General features: G+C 48.0%; 3 protein-coding genes across 5 annotated transcripts; 1 reads left to right on the top strand and 2 right to left on the bottom strand.

Annotated features, from left to right (window-relative positions):
* Positions 1 to 456: 456 nt before the first annotated feature.
* Positions 457 to 12134, bottom strand: katnb1 (katanin p80 (WD repeat containing) subunit B 1). 3 transcript variants are annotated; one of them, XM_084016391.1, is made up of 20 exons: positions 11868 to 12129; positions 10604 to 10786; positions 10287 to 10417; positions 9945 to 10062; positions 9039 to 9139; positions 8789 to 8830; positions 8434 to 8517; positions 7832 to 7947; positions 7189 to 7260; positions 6942 to 7092; positions 6672 to 6862; positions 6331 to 6479; positions 6198 to 6248; positions 5750 to 5814; positions 4135 to 4362; positions 3287 to 3436; positions 2074 to 2150; positions 1709 to 1783; positions 1484 to 1600; positions 457 to 1156 (listed from the first exon to the last, which is right to left on the bottom strand). In XM_084016391.1, exons 2-20 carry the CDS (start codon positions 10692 to 10694, stop codon positions 1009 to 1011), a joined length of 2157 nt encoding a protein of 718 aa, XP_083872517.1. In that variant the 5' UTR covers positions 10695 to 10786; positions 11868 to 12129; the 3' UTR covers positions 457 to 1008. The 3 variants fall into 3 exon arrangements, with proteins under 3 accessions (XP_083872517.1, XP_083872516.1, XP_083872518.1); XM_084016390.1 differs by having other exon boundaries at positions 10604 to 10789; positions 11868 to 12128; XM_084016392.1 differs by lacking the exons at positions 457 to 1156; positions 1484 to 1600; positions 1709 to 1783; positions 2074 to 2150 and having other exon boundaries at positions 3358 to 3843; positions 3904 to 4362; positions 10604 to 10789; positions 11868 to 12134.
* A 356-nt stretch (positions 12135 to 12490) lies between these two features.
* On the top strand, positions 12491 to 16381 carry cog8 (component of oligomeric golgi complex 8). Its single transcript, XM_084016416.1, has 5 exons — positions 12491 to 12887; positions 12961 to 13168; positions 13597 to 14421; positions 14501 to 14669; positions 14756 to 16381. The coding sequence occupies exons 1-5, from the start codon at positions 12559 to 12561 to the stop codon at positions 15022 to 15024; spliced, it is 1800 nt and encodes a 599-aa protein (XP_083872542.1). The 5' UTR covers positions 12491 to 12558; the 3' UTR covers positions 15025 to 16381.
* Positions 16382 to 16898: 517 nt separating this feature from the next.
* Positions 16899 to 25367, bottom strand: nob1 (NIN1 (RPN12) binding protein 1 homolog). Its single transcript, XM_084016442.1, has 10 exons — positions 25261 to 25367; positions 24510 to 24642; positions 21589 to 21722; positions 21372 to 21443; positions 21126 to 21251; positions 19120 to 19269; positions 18242 to 18484; positions 17762 to 17859; positions 17499 to 17643; positions 16899 to 17379 (listed from the first exon to the last, which is right to left on the bottom strand). The coding sequence occupies exons 1-10, from the start codon at positions 25327 to 25329 to the stop codon at positions 17110 to 17112; spliced, it is 1440 nt and encodes a 479-aa protein (XP_083872568.1). The 5' UTR covers positions 25330 to 25367; the 3' UTR covers positions 16899 to 17109.
* Positions 25368 to 25424: the final 57 nt, after the last annotated feature.

The raw sequence follows: 25424 nt of genomic DNA, 5'->3' as shown, positions 1-25424 counted from the left end.
TAAAATATAGAATACTACTAATAAAAACCACAACATAAAAACACTGAAAATGGTACATAATAAGGTAAGCCATGTTAAATTATGATATAAAAATATACAATTTGAAATTTTACATGTAGAGACAGACGGGTAACCAGTCTATCCCAGGACTCTTAAGTAAAGGCCTCCTGCTCTATCAGTGGAGCTCTGGCGCCACCATGTGGATTGTGGATGAACTTCATGGTTTAAGGTCCTGTGATGAGACCGATCTTACCTTTTTATTCCCATGAAGATGAGGCGAGTCTTGAGTCAAGTGGTCCAAAGGGGACTGTCCTTTTCCCAGCATGCTCTTTGGCTTTGGGAAATCTCTTTTAATCACTTCAACATATTTTCAAAGACAGGAGTTATTGATCCGGATGATCCTTCTGGTTTATGAGCGTTTAAAAGTGTTGTATAATAAAGAGACTCTTCTTTAATCAACATGTACAACTTTATTTAAATACAAAGTAGCAACAGAACATTTCAAACAGAAGCTCATCATCTGAAAACTGGAAATATTTGAGCATCATAAAATAAATGTTTGTTTACTGTGAGCCGAGGCACAAACAAAAACAACATGTGTTACGACTTGTGTTATAACACGTGTTATAAAGTGACTGAGCTCTACACGCACTGATGGTGATTTTGGTAGGCTAGCTGTTCCCATGGTTTCCAGTGTTGATGCTATGCTCAGCTACGTGGCTACACCTGACAAACAGAATCCACAGCTGCTCCATCAGCGTCACATGACCATGCCGCCACCTCTGATGCTGGACGAGACGCCAGTCCGCTCAGCGGCGAGCACACTACTCAACAAACCCACGAAGTTCTCTGACTTCCTGTCAGCAGAACCTTGTCTTTAATTTGAACATGATGTTCTGGAAGCACCTCAGCTGCGATGACGACCATTGATGACGTTGACGACCAGCGATGACGACGACCGGCTCACAGCGAGTCGTCTCACAGTGAGGTGTCTCACAGCGAGTCGTCTCACAGCGACAGCGAGTCGTCCAGCGGCGCCATCAGCAGCTGCAGCTCTTTGAAGGCGCTGCCGTGGCGACCAACCTGCGCCGCCCGGTTCTTTACCATGTTGCTCAGGTTCTTCAGCTGCTTGCAGCACGTTCTGCACTTCTGGTGTCTGCAGATAGAACAGAGAGAACCAAAACTGAGAACCGACACAGAGAACCATAACCGACACTGAGCACGGACAGAGAGAACCGACTGTTTTCCACCGAGGCATTTTGAGGGCCGGTTCAGAGCCGGTGCCTCAACGCGAACCAGTTCTTTCTGTTTCCACAGACAAAGAACCGGCTCTCGGCCAGGAAAAAAGGTTCCAGAGCGGCACTAGGTTGAACTAGGTTCGCGTTGGTGGAAAAGTGTACTGAAAACCGACAGAACCAACAGAGAGAACCGAGAACCAGAACTGAGAACTGACAGAGAGAACCGAGTGAATGTGATGACTCACCGCTCCTCCCGTGTGATGTCAACGCCCACCGACGGCGTCGCCTTCAGCGTGTCTGAGATCAGCTTCCAAAAATGTTTCATGATCAGCTTCAGAGACGTACAGCCGGTCTGGATGTAACTGTAACACACAGACACACACACGTTATAGAAGGATAGTATTATTTTGAAGCTGAAAGTACAGAAACATTAGAAGCCAATAACGATCAGTTGATTGATTGTTGGTCACCTCTCGTATTTGCTGTGCAGCAGTTGGTCGATCTGAGGAAGAATTGTGGTGCACAGGTCCAGTTTCCATAGCGACCTGAAACAAGTCGATTGAAAATTATTATAACCATCCATCGTCTTTATGATCCAGAACTCTGGCTCCCCCCCCCCCCCCATGTTCTCTCTCATCCTGCCTTCCATATACCTGTTCAAAGTCAATATACCAACATCTGAGCTATAAATAGACCTGGTGTACCAACATCTTAGCTATAAATAGACCAGGTGTATCAACATCTGAGCTATAAATAGACCTGGTGTATCAACATCTGAGCTATAAATAGACCTGGTGTATGAGTCACAGACGCAGAGGTCTGGCGGTGAACTCACGGCTGCAGGTTGATGATGTTGAGGATGTCCACAACGATGGACAGATCGTTCATGGAGACGGCAGCATCCAGAGCACTCTGCAGAGAGACAAGAAACAGGAAGTGAAGGTCTGATCTAAATTAAATGAACCATAATGTACTAAATGAACATCATGCTGGATTGAAGAAGACTTGAAACTAGAGATTGAGACCATAAACTCATGTTTACAATGTTTACTGAGATAATACATCAAGAGAGAAGTATGAACGAGTTCAAAAGAACGTGTTCATTTTTCGGTGAACTTTGAACTGAACGCAACGCATTTGTAAATAAAGAACTTGAACGTGAATTAGTTCAGATTGTGTGAAATGAACGACGAACGTCAATGTTGCGGTCCAATTAAACGTTACAGATTTTTTTTCCCCTGATGAGTCGAGTGACACGACCTGCTCGCACTTTAGAAACATAGCATCATAGCATCTCTTCTATAAGTTCAGCAATTCACTCGGATTTCTTCACAGAGTTTGTGTGCGCGCACGCCGGGCTTGCGCAGCGCTCCCCTCCACATCTCGGGTTCACACCGGCCGGACGAAAGTCGCAAGCGATCGGCTGCCCCCCCGTTCAGACCATTTCTCCGCGACGGTCGACAAGTGCTTCTGCTCAGCTGTTGTTCATTCAGAGCTATTTTTTTTCATCATGGGCAAGTAAATAACCTCAGAAAATTAATAGGCCATGTTTCTGTAACCAAGACGTTTGTACACTATTTTTATTTTTCCGCTTTCTCTCTCAAGACACACACAGACAGACAGAGAGAGTGTGTATGGCAGTAGTAGTATAGATATACCGTGCGTGCATGCGTGCATCTCTTTACTCTGTTTAGATACACAAATATGATTGCATTTGTCAATCGCGAAACTTGCTTTTATTTTGAAAATTGACCGGATTGTCTCATGTTTCTTTGTGTGACTTCCTGCGCACAAAATAGACCAGACGCCAAAAAAAAAAAGAACTGAATTTTGAACTTGTTCAGAATTGAAATGGTGAACTATGAACATGAACAGTTCACTTTGAACATGTGTGAACTGAACTTTAAACTAGTTCATGAAAAGTGTGAACTTGCACAACACTGGAGAGAAGTAGACTTCTATACAAGCAGAGAGGAGTTGCCCCCTGGTGGCCAGCAGAGAGAACGCAGCTTTAAGGACCTGCAGCCCTGTCGGTTCCACCAACTGACCTTGATGTCCTCTCTGGCCCACACGGACCGGACCGTCTCCAGGTTCTCGTGGCGTCGGCCCAGCATCATACACATGGTGTCGTGGCCCTTCTTCAGCTGGGACAGGGCCTCGTCGTCGCTCAGCGCCGCGGCTCTGTGGCTGGGGGAGGACTGGGGGGCCACAACGAGTCACAGCGAGCGAGTCACAGCGAGCGAGTCACAGCGAGCGAGTCACAGCGAGCGAGTCGCAGCGAGTCACAACGAGTCACAGCAACTCACAGCGAGTTACGACGAGTCAGGACAAGTCACAGCGAGTCACAGCGAGTTATGACGAGTCAGGACAAGTCACAGCGAGTCACGACCAGTCAGGACAAGTCACAGCAAGTTACGACCAGTCAGGACAAGTCACAGCAAGTTATGACGAGTCAGGACAAGTCACAGCGAGTTATGACGAGTCAGGACAAGTCACAGCGAGTCACGACCAGTCAGGACAAGTCACAGCAAGTTACGACCAGTCAGGACAAGTCACAGTGAGTCAGGATAAGTCACAGCAAGTCAGGACTAGTCACAGCGAGTCATAGTGAGTCAGGACAAGTCACACCGACTCACAGCGAGTCAGGATAAGTCACAGCGAGTCACAGAGAGTTACGACGAGTCAGGACAAGTCACAGCGAATCAGGACTAGTCACAACCAGGCTTGTGCAAAATTCAGAATTGAATTGAGAATGGCGTTCCAGGGCACTTTCACGGGTAGAAGGTTGTGAAATCACAGGTTGCCTGGAACGCAGCATTTGATCCCGTCTGAATAGCACCATGGATCTGATGTTTCTCAGTTTAAATATGAAGGCAGGTCTAATTAAAGAACTCACGAGCAGGAAGTCGGCCACGTTCAGTCCCACGGGCTCGGTCCTGGTGCTCCGGATGATCTCCGGTCGTGGTTTAGACTTGGCCATGGTGACGGGGAGCTGAGGAAGAGGCTGGCTGGAGGTGGGGGGGTTGGAGGACACCGGAGCAGCTGAGGGGGCCGCACGCTTTGCAGAGGAGACCACTGTTGGCTCTACCCTCTGGACCGGTGTGGAGGAGGCCAGGGGCGGAGCCTGTCAGAGACGCTGATGCTTAGTCCTAGTTTACATAACGTTAAACTAGTCCCGACTGTAAGAAGATGCTACACTGTGTTCCTGACTGTAAAAAGATGCTACACTATGTCCCTGACTGTAAGAAGATGCTACACTGTGTTCCTGTAAGAAGATGCTACACTGTGCTCCTGTAAGAAGATGCTACATATGTCCCTGACTATAAGAAGATGCTACACTGTGCTCCTGTAAGAACATGCTACACTGTGTTCCTGACTATAAGAAGATGCTACACTGTGTTCCTGTAAGAACATGCTACACTGTGCTCCTGTAAGAAGATGCTACATATGTCCCTGACTGTAAGAAGATGCTACACTGTGTTCCTGTAAGAAGATGCTACACTGTGCTCCTGTAAGAAGATGCTGCACTGTGTTCCTGACTATAAGAAGATGCTACACTGTGCTCCTGTAAGAAGATGCTACACTGTGCTCCTGTAAGAACATGCTACACTGTGTTCCTGACTGTAAAAAGATGCTACACTATGTCCCTGACTGTAAGAAGATGCTACACTGTGTTCCTGTAAGAAGATGCTACATATGTCCCTGACTGTAAGAAGATGCTACACTGTGTTCCTGTAAGAAGATGCTACACTGTGTTCCTGTAAGAACATGCTACACTGTGCTCCTGTAAGAAGATGCTACATATGTCCCTGACTGTAAGAAGATGCTACACTGTGTTCCTGTAAGAAGATGCTACACTGTGCTCCTGTAAGAAGATGCTGCACTGTGTTCCTGACTATAAGAAGATGCTGCACTGTGCTCCTGTAAGAAGATGCTGCACTGTGTTCCTGACTATAAGAAGATGCTACACTGTGCTCCTGTAAGAATATGCTACACTGTGCTCCTGTAAGAAGATGCTACACTGTGCTCCTGTAAGAACATGCTACACTGTGCTCCTGTAAGAACATGCTACACTGTGTTCCTGACTATAAGAAGATGCTACACTGTGTTCCTGTAAGAACATGCTACACTGTGCTCCTGTAAGAAGATGCTGCACTGTGTTCCTGACTATAAGAAGATGCTACACTGTGCTCCTGTAAGAACATGCTACACTGTGCTCCTGTAAGAACATGCTACACTGTGTTCCTGACTATAAGAAGATGCTACACTGTGTTCCTGTAAGAACATGCTACACTGTGCTCCTGTAAGAAGATGCTGCACTGTGTTCCTGACTATAAGAAGATGCTACACTGTGTTCCTGTAAGAACATGCTACACTGTGCTCCTGTAAGAAGATGCTGCACTGTGTTCCTGACTATAAGAAGATGCTACACTGTGTTCCTGTAAGAAGATGCTACATGGAGGTAGCACTTTGTGTCTCACAATCACAGAGACGCTGCTGCGTTCACTGACCTGCTGCTTTTCAGGAAAAGGTGATATCATGTCCTTCAGCTGGCGGCCGATGGCCGATACAGTGTCTACGAGGAAGGAGAGAAAGAAACCGTCACTTCACCGTCCACACTGAGACTTCCTGTCCACACTGAGACTTCCTGTCCACACTGAAACTTCCTGTATCCTGTCCAAACTGAGACTTCCTGTATCCTGTCCACACTGAGACTTCCTGTCCACACTGAGACTTCCTGTATCCTGTCCACACAGAGACTTCCTGTGTCTGACTGCAGTAGGTGGCATGATGACAGTGGTCATGTGATATAAAGGAATACAACTGCTCTAAAGTAGGAGAGTAAACATGAACACATGGACGTGGAGTCCGACTCATCACCAGCTGCGACAGACTAATGTGACTTCCTATCTCTCAGGAAACTGGTCTGGAGTGTGGATGCGGCTCTGACGGACTCACCGTCCTCTGGAGGAGCAGGGAAGGGCTCCGAGATCCTGGGAGGAGTCCGAGCTGGAAGAGAAAGAACCAATCAGTGGTGGAACACTTCAACACTACAGGAGCTGGGGATCGAACCACCGAGACGTAGACCTACAGATGGCGTTCTTCGGCTGGAAGATCTCCTTGAAGTCTTCTGCGTTGTGGATTTCAGCCGAGGAAACCTTCTCGTCCGCCTCGTCCTCACTGGGGCTCCGCCTCTCACCTTCGGGGCTCCGCCTATCAGCGTCTGAACTCTGTTTCACCCTGATGACATCACAACACAGCGCCACATTTCACATGAAGGCCTCCACATCTATGTATTATAGATTTATTATATAGTGATAGCGGCCCCTACTGATTTACATGAACATTACATTATGAGATACAGAGCAACAGGACGTATGATGAGTGTGCTCTGGAGCACCTACATGGTGGGCAAACATCAGAGCCGTCTACCTCTGTGAGCTGCAGGTGGTTGTGGGTCTCTCGTAGTTCCTGCGTAGTGCAGATCCTTTAGGGTCCTGGGGCTGTGAGAGCGGCTGGTGGTCCTGGATGACTCCCTGGATCACCGAGCCACCGCTCTTCTTCACCCGCTTCAGGTCCACCACGTAGGACGACACGCTGGACAGCTGGTGAGACACACCAATCTGCAGAGAAGGACCAGGGAGGTCTGGTTTCTGGGTTCAGGACTTGAAGACTTGGGATTTATAGTTAACAGCTACACACCAGCTGCTGGTTGCAGACCGCCATATCAGAGACCTTCCCCCAGCCCACCGGGACCACGTCGAAGCAGCGGCTGGGCTCCCAGCCGAAGATGCGCAGAGAGTCCGTGGCCCCGCTGTAGAGACAGTTGCCATCGGAGCTGAAGAACACAGACCTGAACCCACAGGGGTCAGAGGTCACAATCCTGCCACACACCTGAGCTCAAGAACACAGACCTGAACCCACAGGGGTCAGAGGTCACAAAACTCACCTGACTGAAGTAGTGTCGCCCTCCAACGAGCCAATCATCGTAAACTTCTCCAGATCCCAAAGCTTGATGGACCTGCAGACAACAGAGACCACAAGAAGACCAGATAGAGACACAGAGACCACATGAAGACCAGACAGAGACACAGAGACCACATGAAGACCAGACAGAGACAACAGAGACCACATGAAGACCAGATAGAGACACAGAGACCACAAGAAGACCAGATAGAGACACAGAGACCACATGAAGACCAGATAGAGACACAGAGACCACAAGAAGACCAGATAGAGACACAGAGACCACATGAAGACCAGACAGAGACACAGAGACCACATGAAGACCAGACAGAGACAACAGAGACCACAAGAAGACCAGATAGAGACACAGAGACCACATGAAGACCAGACAGAGACACAGAGACCACATGAAGACCAGACAGAGACAACAGAGACCACATGAAGACCAGATAGAGACACAGAGACCACATGAAGACCAGATAGAGACACAGAGACCACTTGAAGACCAGATTGAGACACAGAGACCACATGAAGACCAGATAGAGACACAGCGACCACTTGAAGACCAGATAGAGACACAGAGACAGAGGGGACAGACAGGAGGGGGACAGCTGCTGGTGGACTACCTGTCGGAGCTGCCTGACGCCAGCAGATACTCGTTGGGGTGAAACTGGATGATGTTGACGGCTGCAGTGTGAGACGTGAACTCTGTGATCATCTTCCCCTGAGTCAGGTCCCACAGCTGGAGGGACCACAGGAGGACCGGCTTAGGGACTACTTTCAGTGGCGGATTCATACACATTCGGTGCTCTAATGAGTATTTGTTTGTGAGAAGGTCTGCTGGATTGAAGAAGACTTGAAACTAGAGATTGAGACTGGATGCTGATGAGGGATGCTAATGGCTAACCGCTAGATGCTGATGAGGGATGCCGACAGCTAACTGCTAGATGCTGATGAGGGATGCTAACGGCTAACCGCTAGATGCTGATGAGGGATGCCGACAGCTAACTGCTAGATGCTGATGAGGGATGCTAACGGCTAACCGCTAGATGCTGATGAGGGATGCCGACAGCTAACTGCTAGATGCTGATGAGGGATGCTAACGGCTAACCACTAGATACTGATGAGGGATGCGAATGGCTTACCGCTAGATGCTGATGAGGGATGCTATCGGCAAACCGCTAGATGCTGATTACGGATGCTAACAGCTAACCGCTAGACTTCCTACCTTGACAGTGGAGTCGTCGCTGGCTGAAGCCAACCACTTCCCGTCTGGACTGAAGGCCAGACTCCTCACTGCCTGAGTGTGACCCTGCAGCACAAACATCAGTCGGAGACATTCAGGGCACACTAGCAAGCTTTTATTCTGAAATGAACTGAAATAAAGGTGAGCAAACTTTTATTCTGAAATAAACTGAAATAAACACGAGCAAGCTTTTATTTTGAAATAAACTGGATGTTGACATTTGATAGGATTCTCTTTTTACATACAAAGTTTCTTTCAAACAAGCAACAACTTAAATGAAGAAACGATTGTGAGGAAATTAACTTTAAATATATATTCTTTTTGTCTAAGTTCTTACCTTGTACCTGAACACGTAGCCTTTCCTCCGCACGTCCCACAGCTGACAGGAAGTCCAAGAGGACGACAGGTGTCATTAGACAGAGACAGACAGGAGGAGGGACGGACAGAAACAAATTGGTAAATCATTCTGCATACAGCAGCTGGCTTTTATTTTTAAAAAAAGAAAGTAAAAACAAGGAAATGTACATGTATATCTATAGAATACACAAAATAACAAATACATCACAAGTTAGAGGACACACACACACCTTGATGTTGGTGTCCATGGAGCTGGAGGCCAGGAAGTCCCCAAATGGATGGAAGCCCAGACTGGTGATGTTGGCTTTGTGTCCCATCAGAGTCCTCAAGACTGAAAGAGACAAGAAGTCGCTTTTAAGGGCTGATTATGCTTCCGCGTAGTGATCACGCAACGGCAACGCAACGGCCACGCAGTTGCTTGGAGACCGTGATGGTTCTGCGTTGGGTTTACGTGTCGAAATGCAATTCAATGCCACACCGGTAAAGGGCGCTATGTTTTTTGTAAAGACTCACCGACCGACCGAGACTCTTGGCGTATATCGTCGTTAGCCTCGTTATAGCGTATTTGTTTACTTTCCGGCTATAAACGTCCACATTTTTTCAGAACTTGGTGTTTTATTTGTTTGTGCAAAAGCGAGAAGGTGCAAACCATAAAACGAGGTGCAAACAATAAAACGAGGTGCAAACAATAAAAGTAGCCTTTTAAAAGTTTAAATGGCGGTGTTTATGAGTGGAAACCGGATAGCGGTCTCCAGCGGATGTAGTTAGCGGACCAATCACAGCCAATGCCGCTGCGTTGGTGTTGCGTCGCCTCGACGCGCGTCTAGGGTTTTTGGGAGGCACACGTCAGGCCCTTGCGTTGGACGTAAGGGGGGTCCGCAAGGACGTAAGGGGTCCGCAAGCCCCCTTGCGTTGTGTCGACGCGGAAGCATAACTCAGCCTTTAGTCATCACGCACTGGCATGTTACATTCATCAGGGCTCCAGAGAGACCACCCACACCCACACCGCACACCGCACACCGCACACACACACACACACACACACACACACACACACACACACACACACACACACACACACACACACACACACACACACACACACACAGAGAGAGAGAGAGAACAAACTGTCTCACTCTTGGCAGCCTCCAGGTCCCAGACTCGTATAGATCCAGACTGGGAACCAGCGACCACCTGCTCCTCCGACATGTTGAACTGGACACACTCCACCGGGTTCTTGTGACCCGTCAGACTCTGAGAGAGAGAGAGAGAGAGAGAGAGAGAGAGAGAGAGAGAGAGAGAGAGAGAGAGAGACACACACACACACACACAGTTATTGTCTTACAGAGAGAACACCCCTGTTTAAATCTAAACAGCAGCACATTCTTCGTCCGTTCTGATCAATCTCGATATTCACGACTAATCACCACCATCAACAATCAGATAAGTGTTCATTGCCATGGGGACAGTGGTTTTACCATGATGCAGTTGGCCTTGCTGACGGCCCAGATGTTGACCCTGCAGTCCTCTCCTCCAGTGGCCAGCAGGCGGCCGGAGCTTTTCCCCAGAGCCAAACAGGAGACGCTGCTGGAGTGAGCCTCGAAGCCCTCTACAACAACACAGGAGGGACACAGTTCAGGTCTGGAACCACGCAGTTCAGGTCTGGAACCATATCGGTCCTCAGGACCACGTGGAACAGAAGGAACAACACAGGAGGATTCAAGCCTTTAACTGGAGCTGAAGGTTTGTATCTGGACTAAAGGCTCCGAACATTTCACAGAGAGCTTAAACTCACGCAGTCTCCATGAGATCTTCGTGCTGCTGGCTGCAGCCATACTGGTCTCACTGGGGTCTGAGGTGCTGGACCGGTGCAGTGGTGGATTCATGGAGTTCAGTCAGGATCAGTGAGTTCCGACATCAGCTTCTCGTTGCTCCGTCTGCACCGAGCTTCCTCAGCCAGCGAGCGAGCTTCCTCCGCCTGCTGGGACTCAAACATACGACAATGCGGGTCATGTGACATAACCTCCACGTATTTTTTATCCGTAGATTAGTTTGGTAACAGAGGATCGACTGAATGATCTACTCATTAATGTATTTACTGAAGTTCTTTTTCAGTTAAGGTTCAGAGCAGCCAGGCGTGGCTGTATATGTAATATATATGTAGTAAAAGTGTAAGTATTATTATTATATATATATATATATATATATATATATATATATATATATATATATATAGTGTCTTATTTCCATTTCGGGCGATTTGATTTGATTTATGTTCTTGACTGCAGTACATTGCTTTATTGTTTATTCTTTGTAAACATCGTGAACACGAACACAAAGGCACACTGCTTGTATGTGAAAATGCACATGGCAATAAACTGCTTTCTGATTCTGATATACAACTACTGTAGTACACACACACACATACAGCAGTAGTAGTATTTATATACAACTACTACAACTACTATAGTATGCCCATACTAGTATTCCTCGTACTTCCATTTCATGCTACGTTAAACTTCTACCTGACTACATTTATCGGACAGCTTTACCTTATAAACATATGAAGTTTAATTCTAAATTAAACAAGCAGCTGGAACCATGAATCAATAACTCAATCAATCACTAATCAGCAGATGAGTCCATGATAATCATTAATAGTGCAAAATGAGCTCCAGCTCAACAGCTACACCAGTAAAATCATAATAATCTACTGAGAGAATAGTAGAAGAGACACAGGCTAGTACTTCAACTACATACTGGGTACTTGTACTGGAACAGAGTACTTGTACTGCAGTAGAAGATCGGAATACTTCCTCCACTAATCTGTCTACAGTATATTACAGATGAAGCAGCTAGCAGGCAGCTAGTGTTGTACTAAAGCAACATGTAGTACATGAAGTAGTAGTTCCTGGCCCGACTCGCTTCAACGCTAGTTAGTCAGACAGCTAGTTAACGCTGACGTTAACAAACACTAGCGAACGTAGCTAGTTAGCAGGATAGCTGGGAGCTAGTTAGCGGGCTAACTCGGCAATGCTAGGCTAGCTGTGGTGGTTTACCTTGGTGCCGGATTAACGTCGTCGGTAAACCGAGCTGTCTCCGCCGCCGACGGCGACCTGTTGATCCGGTTGTTGCTTCTCGGCTGCAGCTTAGACTGAGCGACGAGCCGGCGGCCACTTCCGGTGACGTCAACAACGTACTTTTAAAAACAACTTTATTGACCACACCGCAAACCGACGCACAACTCGGCCGTTCATGAAAACAGACGAGATGTAATTAGCATAGTTAAAATCGAACCCGGGACTAAACTAACATAAATAAATACATCAAGTAAAAATAACAAAAACTAAACGAAGAAGAAGAATAACCTATATCTTTCCAAACAAATGAGTTACCCTGAGAAAATGCAATATAATTTGGTAGCACTTATTTTAATTTTTATTTATTGAATCAAATTGTACTTTTTCCTTTCTGAATCGTTCTCTCATTTGTCTTCTTTCTTCATAAACAACATTCATAATCAACAAGATAATAGATCCAACCCCAGCGTAGACCCAAATACACAACAGTCCGTTCTAGTCGTGTTCTACCTCCCGTCCACCAGGTGGTGGACATGCTGTTCTAAGCCGGTTCGCCAGCCGCCAATACCGAAGAAGAAGAAGAACACCACCACCGAAGAAGAAGAAGAAGAAGAACACCACCACCACCACCACCACCACAACAACCCGGAATCGGTTTTCTCCGGCCAACATGGCGGCGGTAGACGTGGAGGACGAGAGCATCCTGGCGTCGATCTTCAAGGACAGCTTCCCGGACTCCTGGAGGGAGAACCCGGACTTCGCGGCCTATCTGTCCGAGCTGAGCTCCTTCGGGGTGGACAAGCTGGGTCGGGAGCCGGAGCGGTTAGCGGAGGAGCGGGCTCAGATCCTGCAGCAGACCCGGGAGCTGGCCTTCTCCAACTACCAGACCTTCATCCGGACCGCCGAGTGCACCGAGCACATCTACCGGGACTTCGGCCGCGTGGAGGGCTCCGTGTCCCGGCTCCTGGACAAGCTGCCCGGCTTCGGGGAGCGATGCAGGTCGGTGCAGACTCGCAGACCCGTTCCCTGTCCTCATTGTGAACGCTTTCTGAAGGTGTGTGTGTGTGTTCAGGGGCTTCATGAAGGAGGCGGAGGAGATTGGGGCCAGTCGCCGGATGAACAGCCTCACGTTGAACCGTCACACTGAGATCCTGGAGATCCTGGAGATCCCTCAGCTCATGGACACCTGCGTCCGGAACGGGTACTACGAGGAGGCTCTGGAGCTGGCGGCCTACGTCAAGAGGCTGGAGAAGAAGCACTCCACGCTGCCCGTCATCCAGGTGAGTTCCGGGTCGGGTTCAGGGTCGCGTTCAGGGTCCGGTTAAGGGTCGGGTTCAGTGGTAGGGTCCAGGGTTGCATTCAAGGTCCAGGGTCGGGTTCAGTGCTAAGGTCCAGGGTTGCGTTCAGGGTCAGGGTCCAGGGTCCGGTTATGTGTTCAGGGTTGGGTTAAGGGTTCAAGGTCCAGGGTAGGGTCCAGGGTTCAAGGTCCAGGGTAGGGTCCAGGGTTCAAGGTCCAGGGTAGGGTTCAGGGTCATGTTCCGGGGTCCAGGGTCGGGTTCAGGGTCCAGTGTTGCGTTCAGGGTCTGGTCCAGGGTTCAGGGCCCAGTGCCAGGGTCCGGTCTAGGGTTCAGGTCCAGGGTCAGGTTCACGGTCCAGAGTCGTGTTCAGGGTCCAGGGTGGGTCCTGATGTGGTCTGTGGTCCCTGCAGGGTATTGTGCGGGAGGTGCGTCAGTCCACCCAGCTGATGCTGAACCAGCTGTTGCAGCAGCTGCGCAGCAACTCGCAGCTGCCCGCCTGCTTGCGCGTGATTGGCTACCTGAGGAGGATGGACGTGTTCACGGAGGCGGAGCTGCGGGTCAAGTTCCTGCAGGCCCGAGGCACCTGGCTGACCTCCATCCTCACCACCATCTCCGAGGACGACCCGTACTTCCACATCACCAAGACCATCGAGGCCTGCAGAGTCCACCTGTTCGACATCATCACGCAGTACCGGGCCATCTTCTCTGACGAGGACCCGCTCAGTCCCCCCGCCAGCGGCCAGCTGGCTGTGAACGAGGGCGCCATCTTCCACGGCTGGGTGGCCCAGAAGGTGGCCGAGTTCCTGGAGACTCTAGAGAGGGACCTGCAGCGGGGCGTGGGGGGCCGCCTGGACTCCCTGCTGGGTCAGTGCATGTACTTCGGCCTGTCCTTCAGCCGTGTCGGGGCGGACTTCCGCGGCCAGCTGGCCTCCATGTTCCAGCGGGTGGCGGCGGAGGCGTTCTTTAGGGCGGTGCAGGAGGCGGTGGACAAGTTCCAGGAGGACATGAACCTGTACACGCTCATCAGCCTGCCATCGGTGCTGGGGGGGGCTATCCCCCACGTGGCCCCCGGCACCCAGCCCGGCACCTTGCAGCCCCCCATGACCCTGCTGGACTTCCCGCCGCTGGCCTGCCTCCTCAATGGCCTCCTGACCGCCTTCAACGACCTGCGGCTCTGCTGCCCCGTCGGCCTGGCCCAGGAGGTCTCCGCTGGTCTGGAGGACGCCCTGGCGGCGGTGAGCAGCTGATCAACCACTTTCTGTTGGGGGGGGGCTCCTCTCGTGTGCTGAGTGCTGCTGTCTTGTTTCCTGTCAGGTGACCCGTCAGATCGTGGCGTTCCACCGGGCCGAGGAGGCGGCATTCAGCGACGGAGAGAAGGAGCTGTTTCTTCGGTTCTGCTGCTCCTATGCCGAAGACCTGCTGCCGTTCCTCAACCGCTGCCTGCAGGTCCTGTTCCCTCCAGCCCAGCTGGCTCTGATCCTGGGTGAGGGTCCAGCATCCTGCTAGTCCTCACAGCTGGACTCTGGACCTGAACCAGGTCTTATTATAATCCCGTGTGTGTCTCGACAGGTCTTCCTCCCGCTCAGCTGCACCGCTTCGGCGGTCTGGGCTGCATCGACATCGCCACCGTCCTCCGGCCGCTGGACTTCGTCCTCCCACAGAGGGACGCATCAGACCTCGAGCCGACCACCGACCTGAACCACCTGCTCCAAGAACCAGTACCAGACCTCACAGTGGAGGCAGGAAGTCCTGACCCGGGTCCCACCCGGCCCTGTCTCAGAGAGTCTGAGGGACAGGATGAGATCATACAGGACCAAGACTTTCCTCTGGGGACATGATGATGACGACGACGACGACGTCGGTGGTGATGAGGATGGTGGTGATGGTGATGATGATGACGACGATTGTGGTGACCATGATGGTGGTGAGGATGCAGCAGCACATTTAATGTGAAAGAGGGATTTAAATGAGACCCGTAACATTTGATTGGACTGCTGGAAAGTGGGCGGGGCTCAGGGCAAGGCTCCACAAACACCTCCCACATCAATAAAAGTTCAGATTGTTGGATGGATGTCAAATTATTGGTACACAGAGATGGACAGAGTACTTGACCCCAGTACTCGAGTAAGAGTAAAAAAGTACTTGCTTTTAAAGGTACTTAAGTATCCAAAAGTACATGCTTTTAAATTTACTTTAAGTAAAAGTAAGAGTAAATTTCAAATAAAATGAATGGGATCACAGGACTACAGCAGATGTTGCAGATGTTGTAGATGCAGATGTTTATTAACAATCATTGAAATTGTAACCAAATGAACCTGCACGGTCCAACTAACTCTATCATTGGGAACTGGAACCCCCTCAAAGACCAATGTTGTCCCCACACCACTGGTTGAGAATCACTGTTTTACAAAAAACTACATCTCTGCTTTCAATAACTCAATGTTGAAGTCACTTGTCTTTACAGGAAGGACAATATAGGAGCACAACAAACTGTCTCCCCATGTATCCTTATGGGGAGGGATTACGTATTTCTGCTTTTACGTAGATCCCAGTGGAGAGCGTGTGATAGGTTTCCTTCTTTGACAAACACAGCTTGTGTCCAATAGTACTTAAAAAAAAGAAAGGGGGAAAAAAAAGACCAGACCTGAAAGTAACTTTTCAGCCTTTCTAGAAATTAACTTGAGTAGTATTTGTCTTGGAAATGTAGTCAGCCGGTAACGAGTTACGAGAAATGTATTCAAGTAAGAGTAATAAGTACCAAAGAAATCTAATACTCAAGTAAAGTACAAATCCTCTGGATATGTACTTAAGTACAGTACTTAAGTAAATTTACTCCGTTACTGTCCACCACTGTTGGTACATAAACTTTGTTTTACAGGAGGAAAATATTTTTTTGTATTCTTTGCATTTATTATTATAATAGGTGAACAAAGTGACACTGATCATTCTCCCTTCTGGCCACCAGGGGGCGACTCCTCTCTGGTTGTATAGAAGTCTATGAGAAAATGGTCCTACTTCTCTCTGCTGGCCACCAGGGGGCGACTCCTCTCTGGTTGTATAGAAGTCTGAGAAAATGGTCCTACTTCTCTCTGCTGGCCACCAGGGGGCGACTCCTCTCTGGTTGTATAGAAGTCTATGAGAAAATGGTCCTACTTCTCTCTTGATGTATTATCTCAGTAAACATTGTAAACATGAGTTTATGGTCTCAATCTCTAGTTTCAAGTCTTCTTCAATCCAGCATGATGTTCATTTAGTACATTATGGTCCATTTAGAGTCCACCAGACCAGAAAGCAGGGGATGCTTTAGGGGGCGGGGCTTACCTGCTGATTGACAGGTCCATTTAGAGTCCAGCAGACCAGAAAGCAGGGGATGCTTTATTTAAATATGGTCACTTCCTGCACTGCCATATAAATAACCTTTACTGTTGTTATTACGGCGGCCGCCTTGATCTTGTGAGGTCATCATTGTCCACATGTCCACGACATCAAGTCGGACACAAATCTACCCAGCATGCACTTCCTGTTTCAGAGACTCTCTGGTCCAAAGTTACTTCTGTCTGACACAAAGATGGAAAAGTTGTTACTGTGGCGACAGGACACTTCCTGTTTACAGTGATCACTGTGAAAGAAAAACGCCAGTTCCTGTGTTAATGCAGAGGCTAATCCCCGCCCCTTCCTGTCTCCCCCATGTGACCTTATTTCAGAATAAATATTAATACTAGTCAACAGAGACACAAATCATTTATTGATCCGGTTTGATTCCACGTGTGATACAACATCTCTACATTTAAATAGTGAAGAACTTCTTTGAAGATCAAACGTGAATATATATTTGGGTAGAATAGAAACATGATGGTTAGTGTGGGAACCTGTAACCCGTCTGGGGGACGCCGTCTTCATGAGTCCAAATGTCCGTCAGCACTTCACTTCTTCTTGACGAACTTCTTGTGGGTGGCGTTGGGGTTGCTCCGCCTCCGTCCGCCGCCACACTGCCCGTCTCTGATCTGCAGGTTGGCGGCGCGGCTGTAGACGTCGTTCTGGCAGAAGGGCGACGCCCCAGCAACGTAGTCCGGGTCGAACACATCCGTCTTCTGGCGGGCCTTACGGGACAGTCTCTGTTGGGGGAAGCGCTGGTCCTCCACCAGATGGGGGTTGTTGCTGTGTTTCCCTCCCTGAGGCTGAGGCAGTGAGTGCTGGAGCAACACAGTAAGGAAGTAATCAGACTTTCTTGGAGAAGCTGTGTGTGTGTGTGTGTGTGCGTGCGTGCGTGCGTGCGTGCGTGCGTGCGTGCGTGCGTGCGTGCGTGTCTCACCCTCAGCCCTCGGTGGTTCAGGACTTTGGCGTTCTTGGAGAAGTGCATCTGGGTGCTCCCGTCCTGGTTCACCGTCACCGCCAGCTTCTTCAGGGTCTGGTTTCCACAGTGACGACAGAACACGCTGCTCATGTTGCTGCTGGTTCTGGAGGTGAAACACAGTGCACTTCAGACCGCATCCTGGACCCTCAGTCCTGGCCTCACACAGTCAGCTTTAGACCACATCTTGGACCCTGGTGTCACATGTGAAAAACTGGACTCACTTAAAGCAGGCGTGACACCGCAGGATGTAGTTCCGTGCCTGCTGGATCAGCATCCCGCTGACAGACAGGACATGAAGGCCCATCTGGATCAGAACGTTCTGAAAGAAACACATCAGAGAGTGAATGAGGATCACAAAGCTGATCCAGATCCACAATCTGACCCTTTTTACGCTCTTCGTCTCAGATGACAAACAGTTGATTTCATTTTGAGATCCACGAGACACCGGGAATTTATTTATTATAAATTAATTAATTCTGATTCATAAGAACAACTTGAGCTGCAATCTTTAGATTGTCAGCTTCCAGATGAAGTTCATCACTTCGACTGTTGACCAGAGGTCTCCCCCTGAAGACCTTCTGACCCCCATAGAAGACTAAAGCTGGTCTAAGAGGGTTAATAAACAAAGAGACTCACCCCTGGATCCAGAATCAAGAGTCAAAACAGAATGAATGAAGCGTTGGACCGGCAGCAGCGGTTACCTGCATGGCGAAGTCGGTGGTCAAACAGCCCACTTTGACATCAACAGGAGCCGTCCAATCAGCAGAGTCCATCTTCACTTGTTTGATGTTACTGGGAGTGATCCATCCACCTCCCTCCTCCTCCTCCTCCTCCTCCTCCTCCTCCTCCTCCTCTTCAGGTTCATTCTCTTTGTCCTCGTCGTCTGATTGGTCCTCGGTGTGCAGTGATGAGTCCGACCTGGTCTCTGATGTGGACCCGTCCTTCTACAATCATGAAGGTTCATATTATGTTCAGTGTGAAGTTACATTCAAAAATCAAAAATCAGTACTAATCGAACGCTGAAATTAGTATTCAAATTTTGTTTTTCTAACGTTAGCAAGTCTCGCCCTCCTCGCCATGGCCTCCCCGCATAAACGGATGCTTTTGACACATGAAGTCTGATGAACAATAATGTTTTCTGAATCACAATCTCACTATCAGAAACACTGACGGCAGAGATAACGGCGGCAGCACTCAAGATATGGACAGAGCTCTAGAAGCGATTCATCATGACAAAAATGCATTCATGCTGCTTACTGCTAGCTAGATCGACCCGCGTCTCCATCGTCTAATTCATCAGGAACGAACCAACCGCAGGATGTACGTGAGAACGTGAAAGTAGAGCTGACGGTGAGACGAGGAGGGTGTAGCCATGGCAACGGGGACACAGCGTCCCCAGGACAACAGCACCGTGGTTGTTTTACTTTCTTAATTATTGCTTATGTAATAAGGTAATTCAACATTTATTGGTGATGTTTTTGGAACGCCCTCTAGTGGACAGGAAGTAAAACAACCACATTGCCGATAATGGCATTGGCAACGTATAAGCCTGTGAAGGGTATGCTCCTTCTGGACTCACCAGTAAATCCAGCAGGCAGTCGTTGACGGACGCCAGCGGCTCTCTCCAGAACTGGAAGCTGTTGAACTCGTCATCGCCAGCCGTCGCCGCCGCAGACGTCTGTGTGTCCGTCTGCTGGTTGTTCTTGGAATTTAAGACCTCAACGGGATCCTGGAGGAACCGCAGCGATAGACAGACGTCCGTGGTCACTATAGTGACATGGCTCATCCAACAGTTCACAATGAGATTTACATCACATGACACCTGCATACCGATTCATCCTTTACCACAACCGCTGCTGATGGTTCTGTCCTCGACTTATTCATGTCCTTGTTTCAAAAAGACTTTGTGGAGAACTTTTCATTTTAGAGTAAGACGTTTATTTTTAGATGTAAAAAGTAAAATGTAACTTTGGGAGACGGTTGAATTCTTCACTCTTATAAAACAAAGTGATTCATGTCCAATGAGCCAACAAGTACCTACAAGTACCAACATTTAACTGGTATCAATAAGTACCAACATGTACCAACAAGTACCTACAAGTACCAACATTTAACTGGTATCAACAAGTACCAACATGTACCAACAAGTACCTACAAGTAACAACATTTAACTGGTATCAACAAGTACCAACATGTACCAACATTTACAACGAGTACCAACAAGTACCAACATTTACAACAAGTATCAACAAGTACCAACATGTACCAACAAGTACCAACAAGTACCTACAAGTACCAACATTTACAACAAGTATCAACAAGTACCAACATTTACAACATGTACCAACGGGTACCAACATGTACAACTGGTTCCAACGGGTACCAACATTTACAGCGAGTACCAACTAGGGCTGGCCGATATGGACCAAAAGTCATATCTCGATATTTTCAAGCAAAATATCGATATAAGATAAATATCGATATTTGTTGACGCAATAACATAGATGGCGTTGCCGCGTTCCAAATCATCATTCTACATCAAGCACCACTGTGCATTCATTTCCAGCCTGCGTCCTTGTGCTCGTAACCGGCTAATTTATAAAATGAAAAAGTTGAGCTGTGTCCTTGCGGCTGTTTATTTTTCGTGTCACTGCCACAACTGGGATGCGCGTGTGTGTTGTGGAGGGATGCATCGGGGGAAGTTCGCTGACAGAGCCCGCTCTGTAGTTGTGACTGCGGCAGACTCAGCGCTGAGCTCAGGGTTCCAATGTGAGTCCGGCTGGAATCGGGACTTGTTGCCTTCCACCAAGAACTCCTCGTGTGTCCTGTTCCCATTAAACGGCGCGGGGCCGCTCACGCAAGTTGATAATGGACACCACGTGTCTGCGTGTCTACTTTGAATGTGGTAGAAACAGTGGTTTAATAAATGGCAAAATGCTGCATTCGATGTGCCGTCGGCCTGTCATGAGCTGCGGATCTTTCGGAGACGAACCAGGGCGTGGAACGGCTGCTTTGATACATCATGAAACATTTTATTACTGTCAGTAACTTATAGAAGACGGTTCTGGTTTAGTAAATAATTGCAAAGAGAAAGAGAGAGAGAGAGAGAGAGAGAGAGAGAGAGAGAGAGAGAGAGAGAGAGAGAGAGAGAGAGAGAGAGAGAGAGAGATGCAGTGAGCAGGCGGCAGGCGTGGCACGAAATGACTGTTATTTGGACCAAATGTGCAGTACTTTTAACGCAAATTATTTTATATCGATGTTGACGATAGCGTCGCGTTCCATATCTCATTTGAAAAAATATCGATATATATTTTTTTTAAATCGATATATCGCCCAGCCCTAGTACCAACATGTACAAACTGGTTCCAACGGGTACCAACATGTACCAACAAGTACCTACAAGTACCAACATTTACAACGAGTACCAACATGTACCTACAAGTGCCTACAAGTACCAACATTAACGAGTACCAACATGTACCTACAAGCGCCTACAAGTACCAACATTAACGAGTACCAACATGTACCAACTGGTACCAACATGTACAACAAGGACAAGGGAAGATAACTGTTGATCAGACTCACCAGTAATTCCAGCAGGTCACCGGCGATGGAGGGCAGCGGTTCTCTCCAGAACTGGAAGCTGTTGAACTCTTCACAGTTCGACGTCTCTGTTTGAGTCGGTCCCACGTTCACACTGACCACATGTTTCTGAAGGAACATCAAAGAAAAAATAAGCTGAGAAATATCCCAATGATGTTTCGAGTTTACTCCCCAGTGACATTTTGAAGAAGTGATTATGACGTTCAAGAAACCAGGTCTGTGTTGTACCTTGGAGGGGAAGTGGAATCCAGCAACGTTCACCGGAGTCTCTGGGTGACGCTGTGAGCTTTGAATATTCACCTAAAACAGAACACGTTCAAACATTACTGAGCCTGCAGTCAACTAGCTGAATCACGCTGCATTCAATGACAGTCAGAAGTTTCGACCAAGTGTGGTTCTGCTTTCATGGACACCTCAGATCTACACATAGATCTTTCTCAGGTACCTTGACCTCGGGCTCCTTCTTCAGGTGTTGGGAGCCGACGTGCTCCAGCTCCAGCTGGTAGGTCAGAGCCAGGACCTTGATGTCGGTGGCTGACAGACTCGGGTAGTCTCCAGTCTTCTTCGAGAACTCCGTCACTGAGACAAGAAACACAAAAAGGTATAGTTTATCCAGTCTGGTGTGTTCAGGTGTAGTCGACCCGGTCTGGTGTGGGTCTGGTGTGTTCAGGTGTAGTCGACCCGGTCTGGTGTGGGTCTGGTGTGTTCAGGTGTAGTTGACCCAGTCTGATGTGGGTCTGGTGTGTTCAGGTGTAGTCGACCCAGTCTGGTGTGGGTCTGGTGTGTTCAGGTGTAGTTGACCCAGTCTGGTGTGTTCAGATGTAGTTGACCCAGTCTGATATGGGTCTGGTGTGTTCAGGTGTAGTCGACCCAGTATGCTGTGTTCAGGTGTAGTTAATCCAGTCTGATGTGGGTCTGGTGTGTTCAGGTGTAGTTAACCCAGTCTGATGTGGGTCTGATGTGTTCAGGTGTAGTTGACCCAGTCTGGTGTGTTCAGGTGATGTTGACCCAGTCCGATATGTTTAGGTGTAGTTGACCCAGTCATGTGTGTTCAGGTGTAGTTAACCCAGTCTGATGTGGGTCTGATGTGTTCAGGTGTAGTTGACCCAGTCTGGTGTAGTTGACCCAGTCTGATGTGTTCAGGTGTAGTTGACCCCGTCTGATGTGTCCAGGTGTAGTTGACCCCGTCTGATGTGTCCAGGTGTAGTTGACCCCGTCTGATGTGTCCAGGTGTAGTTGACCCAGTCTGATGTGTCCAGGTGTAGTTGACCCCGTCTGATGTGTTCAGGTGTAGTTGACCCCGTCTGATGTGTCCAGGTGTAGGTGACCCCGTCTGATGTGTTCAGGTGTAGTTTACCCTGTCTGATGTGTTCAGGTGCAGTTGACCCAGTCTGATGTGTTCAGGTGTAGTTGACCCAGTCTGATGTGTTCAGGTGTAGTTGACCCAGTCTGATGTGTCCAGGTGTAGTTGACCCCGTCTGATGTGTTCAGGTGTAGTTTACCCCGTCTGATGTGTTCAGGTGTAGTTTACCCCGTCTGATGTGTTCAGGTGTAGTTGACGCAGTCTGATGTGTTCAGGTGTAGTTGACCCAGTCTGATGTGTTCAGGTGTAGTTGACCCAGTCTGATGTGTCCAGGTGTAGTTGACCCAGTCTGATGTGTTCAGGTGTAGTTGACCCCGTCTGATGTGTTCAGGTGTAGTTTACCCCGTCTGATGTGTTCAGGTGTAGTTTACCCCGTCTGATGTGTTCAGGTGTAGTTGACCCAGTCTGATGTGTTCAGGTGTAGTTGACCCAGTCTGATGTGTTCAGGTGTAGTTTATCCAGTCTGATGTGTTCAGGTGTAGTTGACCCAGTCTGAGGTGTTCAGGTGTAGTTTATCCAGTCTGATGTGTTCAGGTGTAGTTTATCCAGTCTGATGTGTTCAGGTGTAGTTGACCCAGTCTGATGTGTTCAGGTGTAGTTGACCCAGTCTGATGTGTTCAGGTGTAGTTTATCCAGTCTGATGTGTTCAGGTGTAGTTGACCCAGTCTGAGGTGTTCAGGTGTAGTTTATCCAGTCTGATGTGTTCAGGTGTAGTTGACCCAGTCTGAGGTGTTCAGGTGTAGTTTATCCAGTCTGATGTGTTCAGGTGTAGTTGACCCAGTCTCGTGTAGTCGACCCAGTCTGGTAGTGTTGCATTCGTTAATGAAAATTATGACGAAATATCGTCGTCAACGAACCTTTATCACGTGAGGAAAACGAGACGAGACGCAACAAAAATGCTGGTCATGCAACGAGAACGATAATTAAATATATAATGCAATATTGTAGACGAATAAAAACGAGACTAAATGTGGTTTACAAAATAAAAACTATGCTAAAATGTGTCTTCATTTTCGTTGACCAAAACGAGGCGAGACGAAATGTTGTAACGTTGTTTCGTCTCGTTAAGTCGCGTTATTATCGGTTTGCTCGTTCGAGATGAACTGCTCCTCGCCTGGAAAGCAGACAAGATCAGTGGAGCAGCAGGAGGCGGAGCCTAAACGCTGCGCTCCAGTCGGACAGTTTCCATCGGCCTTCGAAGATTTGACAGGAAGTCATAGAAATAGTTACATCCTGTCAGACGCGATCTGTAGGCTATTTGTAGTTTGCGACCTCATTCACATTTATTTATATTTGTTCATAAATATCTGTGGAAATCAGAATCAGAATACTTAAGTAATCCCTCGGGAAGTTATACAGCTGCAGTTATAGGAGAAAGAGAAGAAAGAGTATAAAATAATGCCAATAAATATTAGTAATATTTATTGGCATTATTTTTTGACAGTTATACTGTATTAAATGTGTATCTGGGTAGCGTTGCTTTCGTTAATGAAAATTATGACTAAATATCGTCGTCAACAAACCTTTATCCTTTATATGAGGAAAACAAGTCGAGATGCGAAAATGCTGGTCATGTGACGATAACATTTTTGGTTAGTAAAATAATATGTTGTAAATTCAAATCAGAGTGTCTTCTGTGTCTGGAATGGATGTATTCTTGAGTGTATAAGGTAATAATAATATAATAATAATGAGATAACCTTGTTTGAATTGTGAAATGGGTTTGGCTAAATACAATCTTTGACTAAAACTAGACTAGAATGTCATCAGTTTTCGTCGACTAAAACTAGACTAAAATAGTCATGGACAATTCTGACTAAAATAAGACTAAAAGGCTCAGACTTTTAGTCGACTGAAACTTGACTAGACTAAAAATAGGATGAACATGACTAAAACTGATCAAAACTAAAATGATAGCTTAAGACAAAGACTAGACTAAAACTGAAAGTAAAACAGGCCACCAAAAACAACACTACAGTCTGGTGTGTTCAGGTGTAGTTTACCCAGTCTGATGTGTTCAGGACGTGGTTCTTTGAAGTCCAGCTGGTACGGCAGGAAGGCCAAACTCCTTCTGGTGGGTTTGTCTCGGATCTCGTCCACCACATCTCTCAGTGTGTAGATGTTGCTTCCGATATCCTGCAACACAAACCAACAGGAGATCCAGGGAGGGGGCGGGGCTTAGCACCAGAACGGAGGCGGGGCTTATCTCCATGTAGCCCCAACCAGGTCTCCTCCATCAAGGCTGAAATCACCACTATTCCTGCTTTGTACATGTTGAAGTCTCAGATCCACCAGGAACCCAGACCCCGTCCTGTCTGGGGTCATGACATCATCATGACATCATCTAGAGGTGCTCAGTGGATTTCACCAAGCTGGATTCACTGACCTAGCAAGACCCACATGGGCTGGTTTACTCTCCTCTTTTTAATGACGTCATACACTGCTGGTAGTTTGATTTATGACATAATCTTTTACTACTCGACAACATTTTAATACTAAAATGTGAGAGAAAGAAAGTGTAGTGACGTAGAGACGGTCCCCATGATAACATCCCTAAAACGTGTCTACGTCTGTGAACGAGTCTGTTTGCATTTTAAATGATGTACTGTTCCAGCTTTGTGTTGAGCTGCTGCCTGTTGGGGTTCGGGTCTTTCCTCCCCCATAGAACCGACCCCCCTCCCACCGAACCACCACCAACCCGACCCCCCATAGAACCACCACCGACCCGACCCCTCTCCCTCAGGTAAGACTCACCTGCAGCGGAGCTCTCTTTAAAAACGCTCCTGCGTCCGCGACAACATGCTCCACCAAGGTAGGCGCCATTTTGGATGTATTAGACCGACACTGGACCGACCAATCAGAAGAGAGGAAATAGTCTCGTGACAGAGAAGAGACGCTGCGTTCACACACAGCTCAGC

Source organism: Eutrigla gurnardus (genome assembly GCF_963514095.1).
Source record: "Eutrigla gurnardus genome assembly, chromosome: 1".
In the NCBI taxonomy this organism is placed as follows: Eukaryota; Metazoa; Chordata; class Actinopteri; order Perciformes; family Triglidae; genus Eutrigla; species Eutrigla gurnardus.
The sequence above is the reverse complement of the archived record's forward strand: the minus strand, read 5'-3'. Positions and strand labels throughout refer to the sequence as shown.

Excerpts from the sequence above, each read along its gene's own strand:
- nob1 (XM_084016442.1), bottom strand. The coding sequence starts at position 25,329 with ATGGCGCCTACCTTGGTGGAGCATGTTGTCGCGGACGCAGGAGCGTTT. Across the intron at positions 19,270-21,125 it reads GTGACCTGCTGGAATTACTG|GATCCCGTTGAGGTCTTAAA; the intron begins GTGAGTCTGATC and ends CGGTTCCTCCAG. Across the intron at positions 18,485-19,119 it reads ACTGCCTGCTGGATTTACTG|AAGGACGGGTCCACATCAGA; the intron begins GTGAGTCCAGAA and ends TCATGATTGTAG.
- cog8 (XM_084016416.1), top strand. The coding sequence starts at position 12,559 with ATGGCGGCGGTAGACGTGGAGGACGAGAGCATCCTGGCGTCGATCTTC. Across the intron at positions 12,888-12,960 it reads GGCTTCGGGGAGCGATGCAG|GGGCTTCATGAAGGAGGCGG; the intron begins GTCGGTGCAGAC and ends GTGTGTGTTCAG. Across the intron at positions 13,169-13,596 it reads CCACGCTGCCCGTCATCCAG|GGTATTGTGCGGGAGGTGCG; the intron begins GTGAGTTCCGGG and ends TGGTCCCTGCAG.
- katnb1 (XM_084016391.1), bottom strand. The coding sequence starts at position 10,694 with ATGAATCCACCACTGCACCGGTCCAGCACCTCAGACCCCAGTGAGACC. Across the intron at positions 7,261-7,831 it reads GCGTCAGGCAGCTCCGACAG|GTCCATCAAGCTTTGGGATC; the intron begins GTAGTCCACCAG and ends TGTTGTCTGCAG. Across the intron at positions 6,249-6,330 it reads CCAGCCGAAGAACGCCATCT|CTCGGACTCCTCCCAGGATC; the intron begins GTAGGTCTACGT and ends TTTCTCTTCCAG.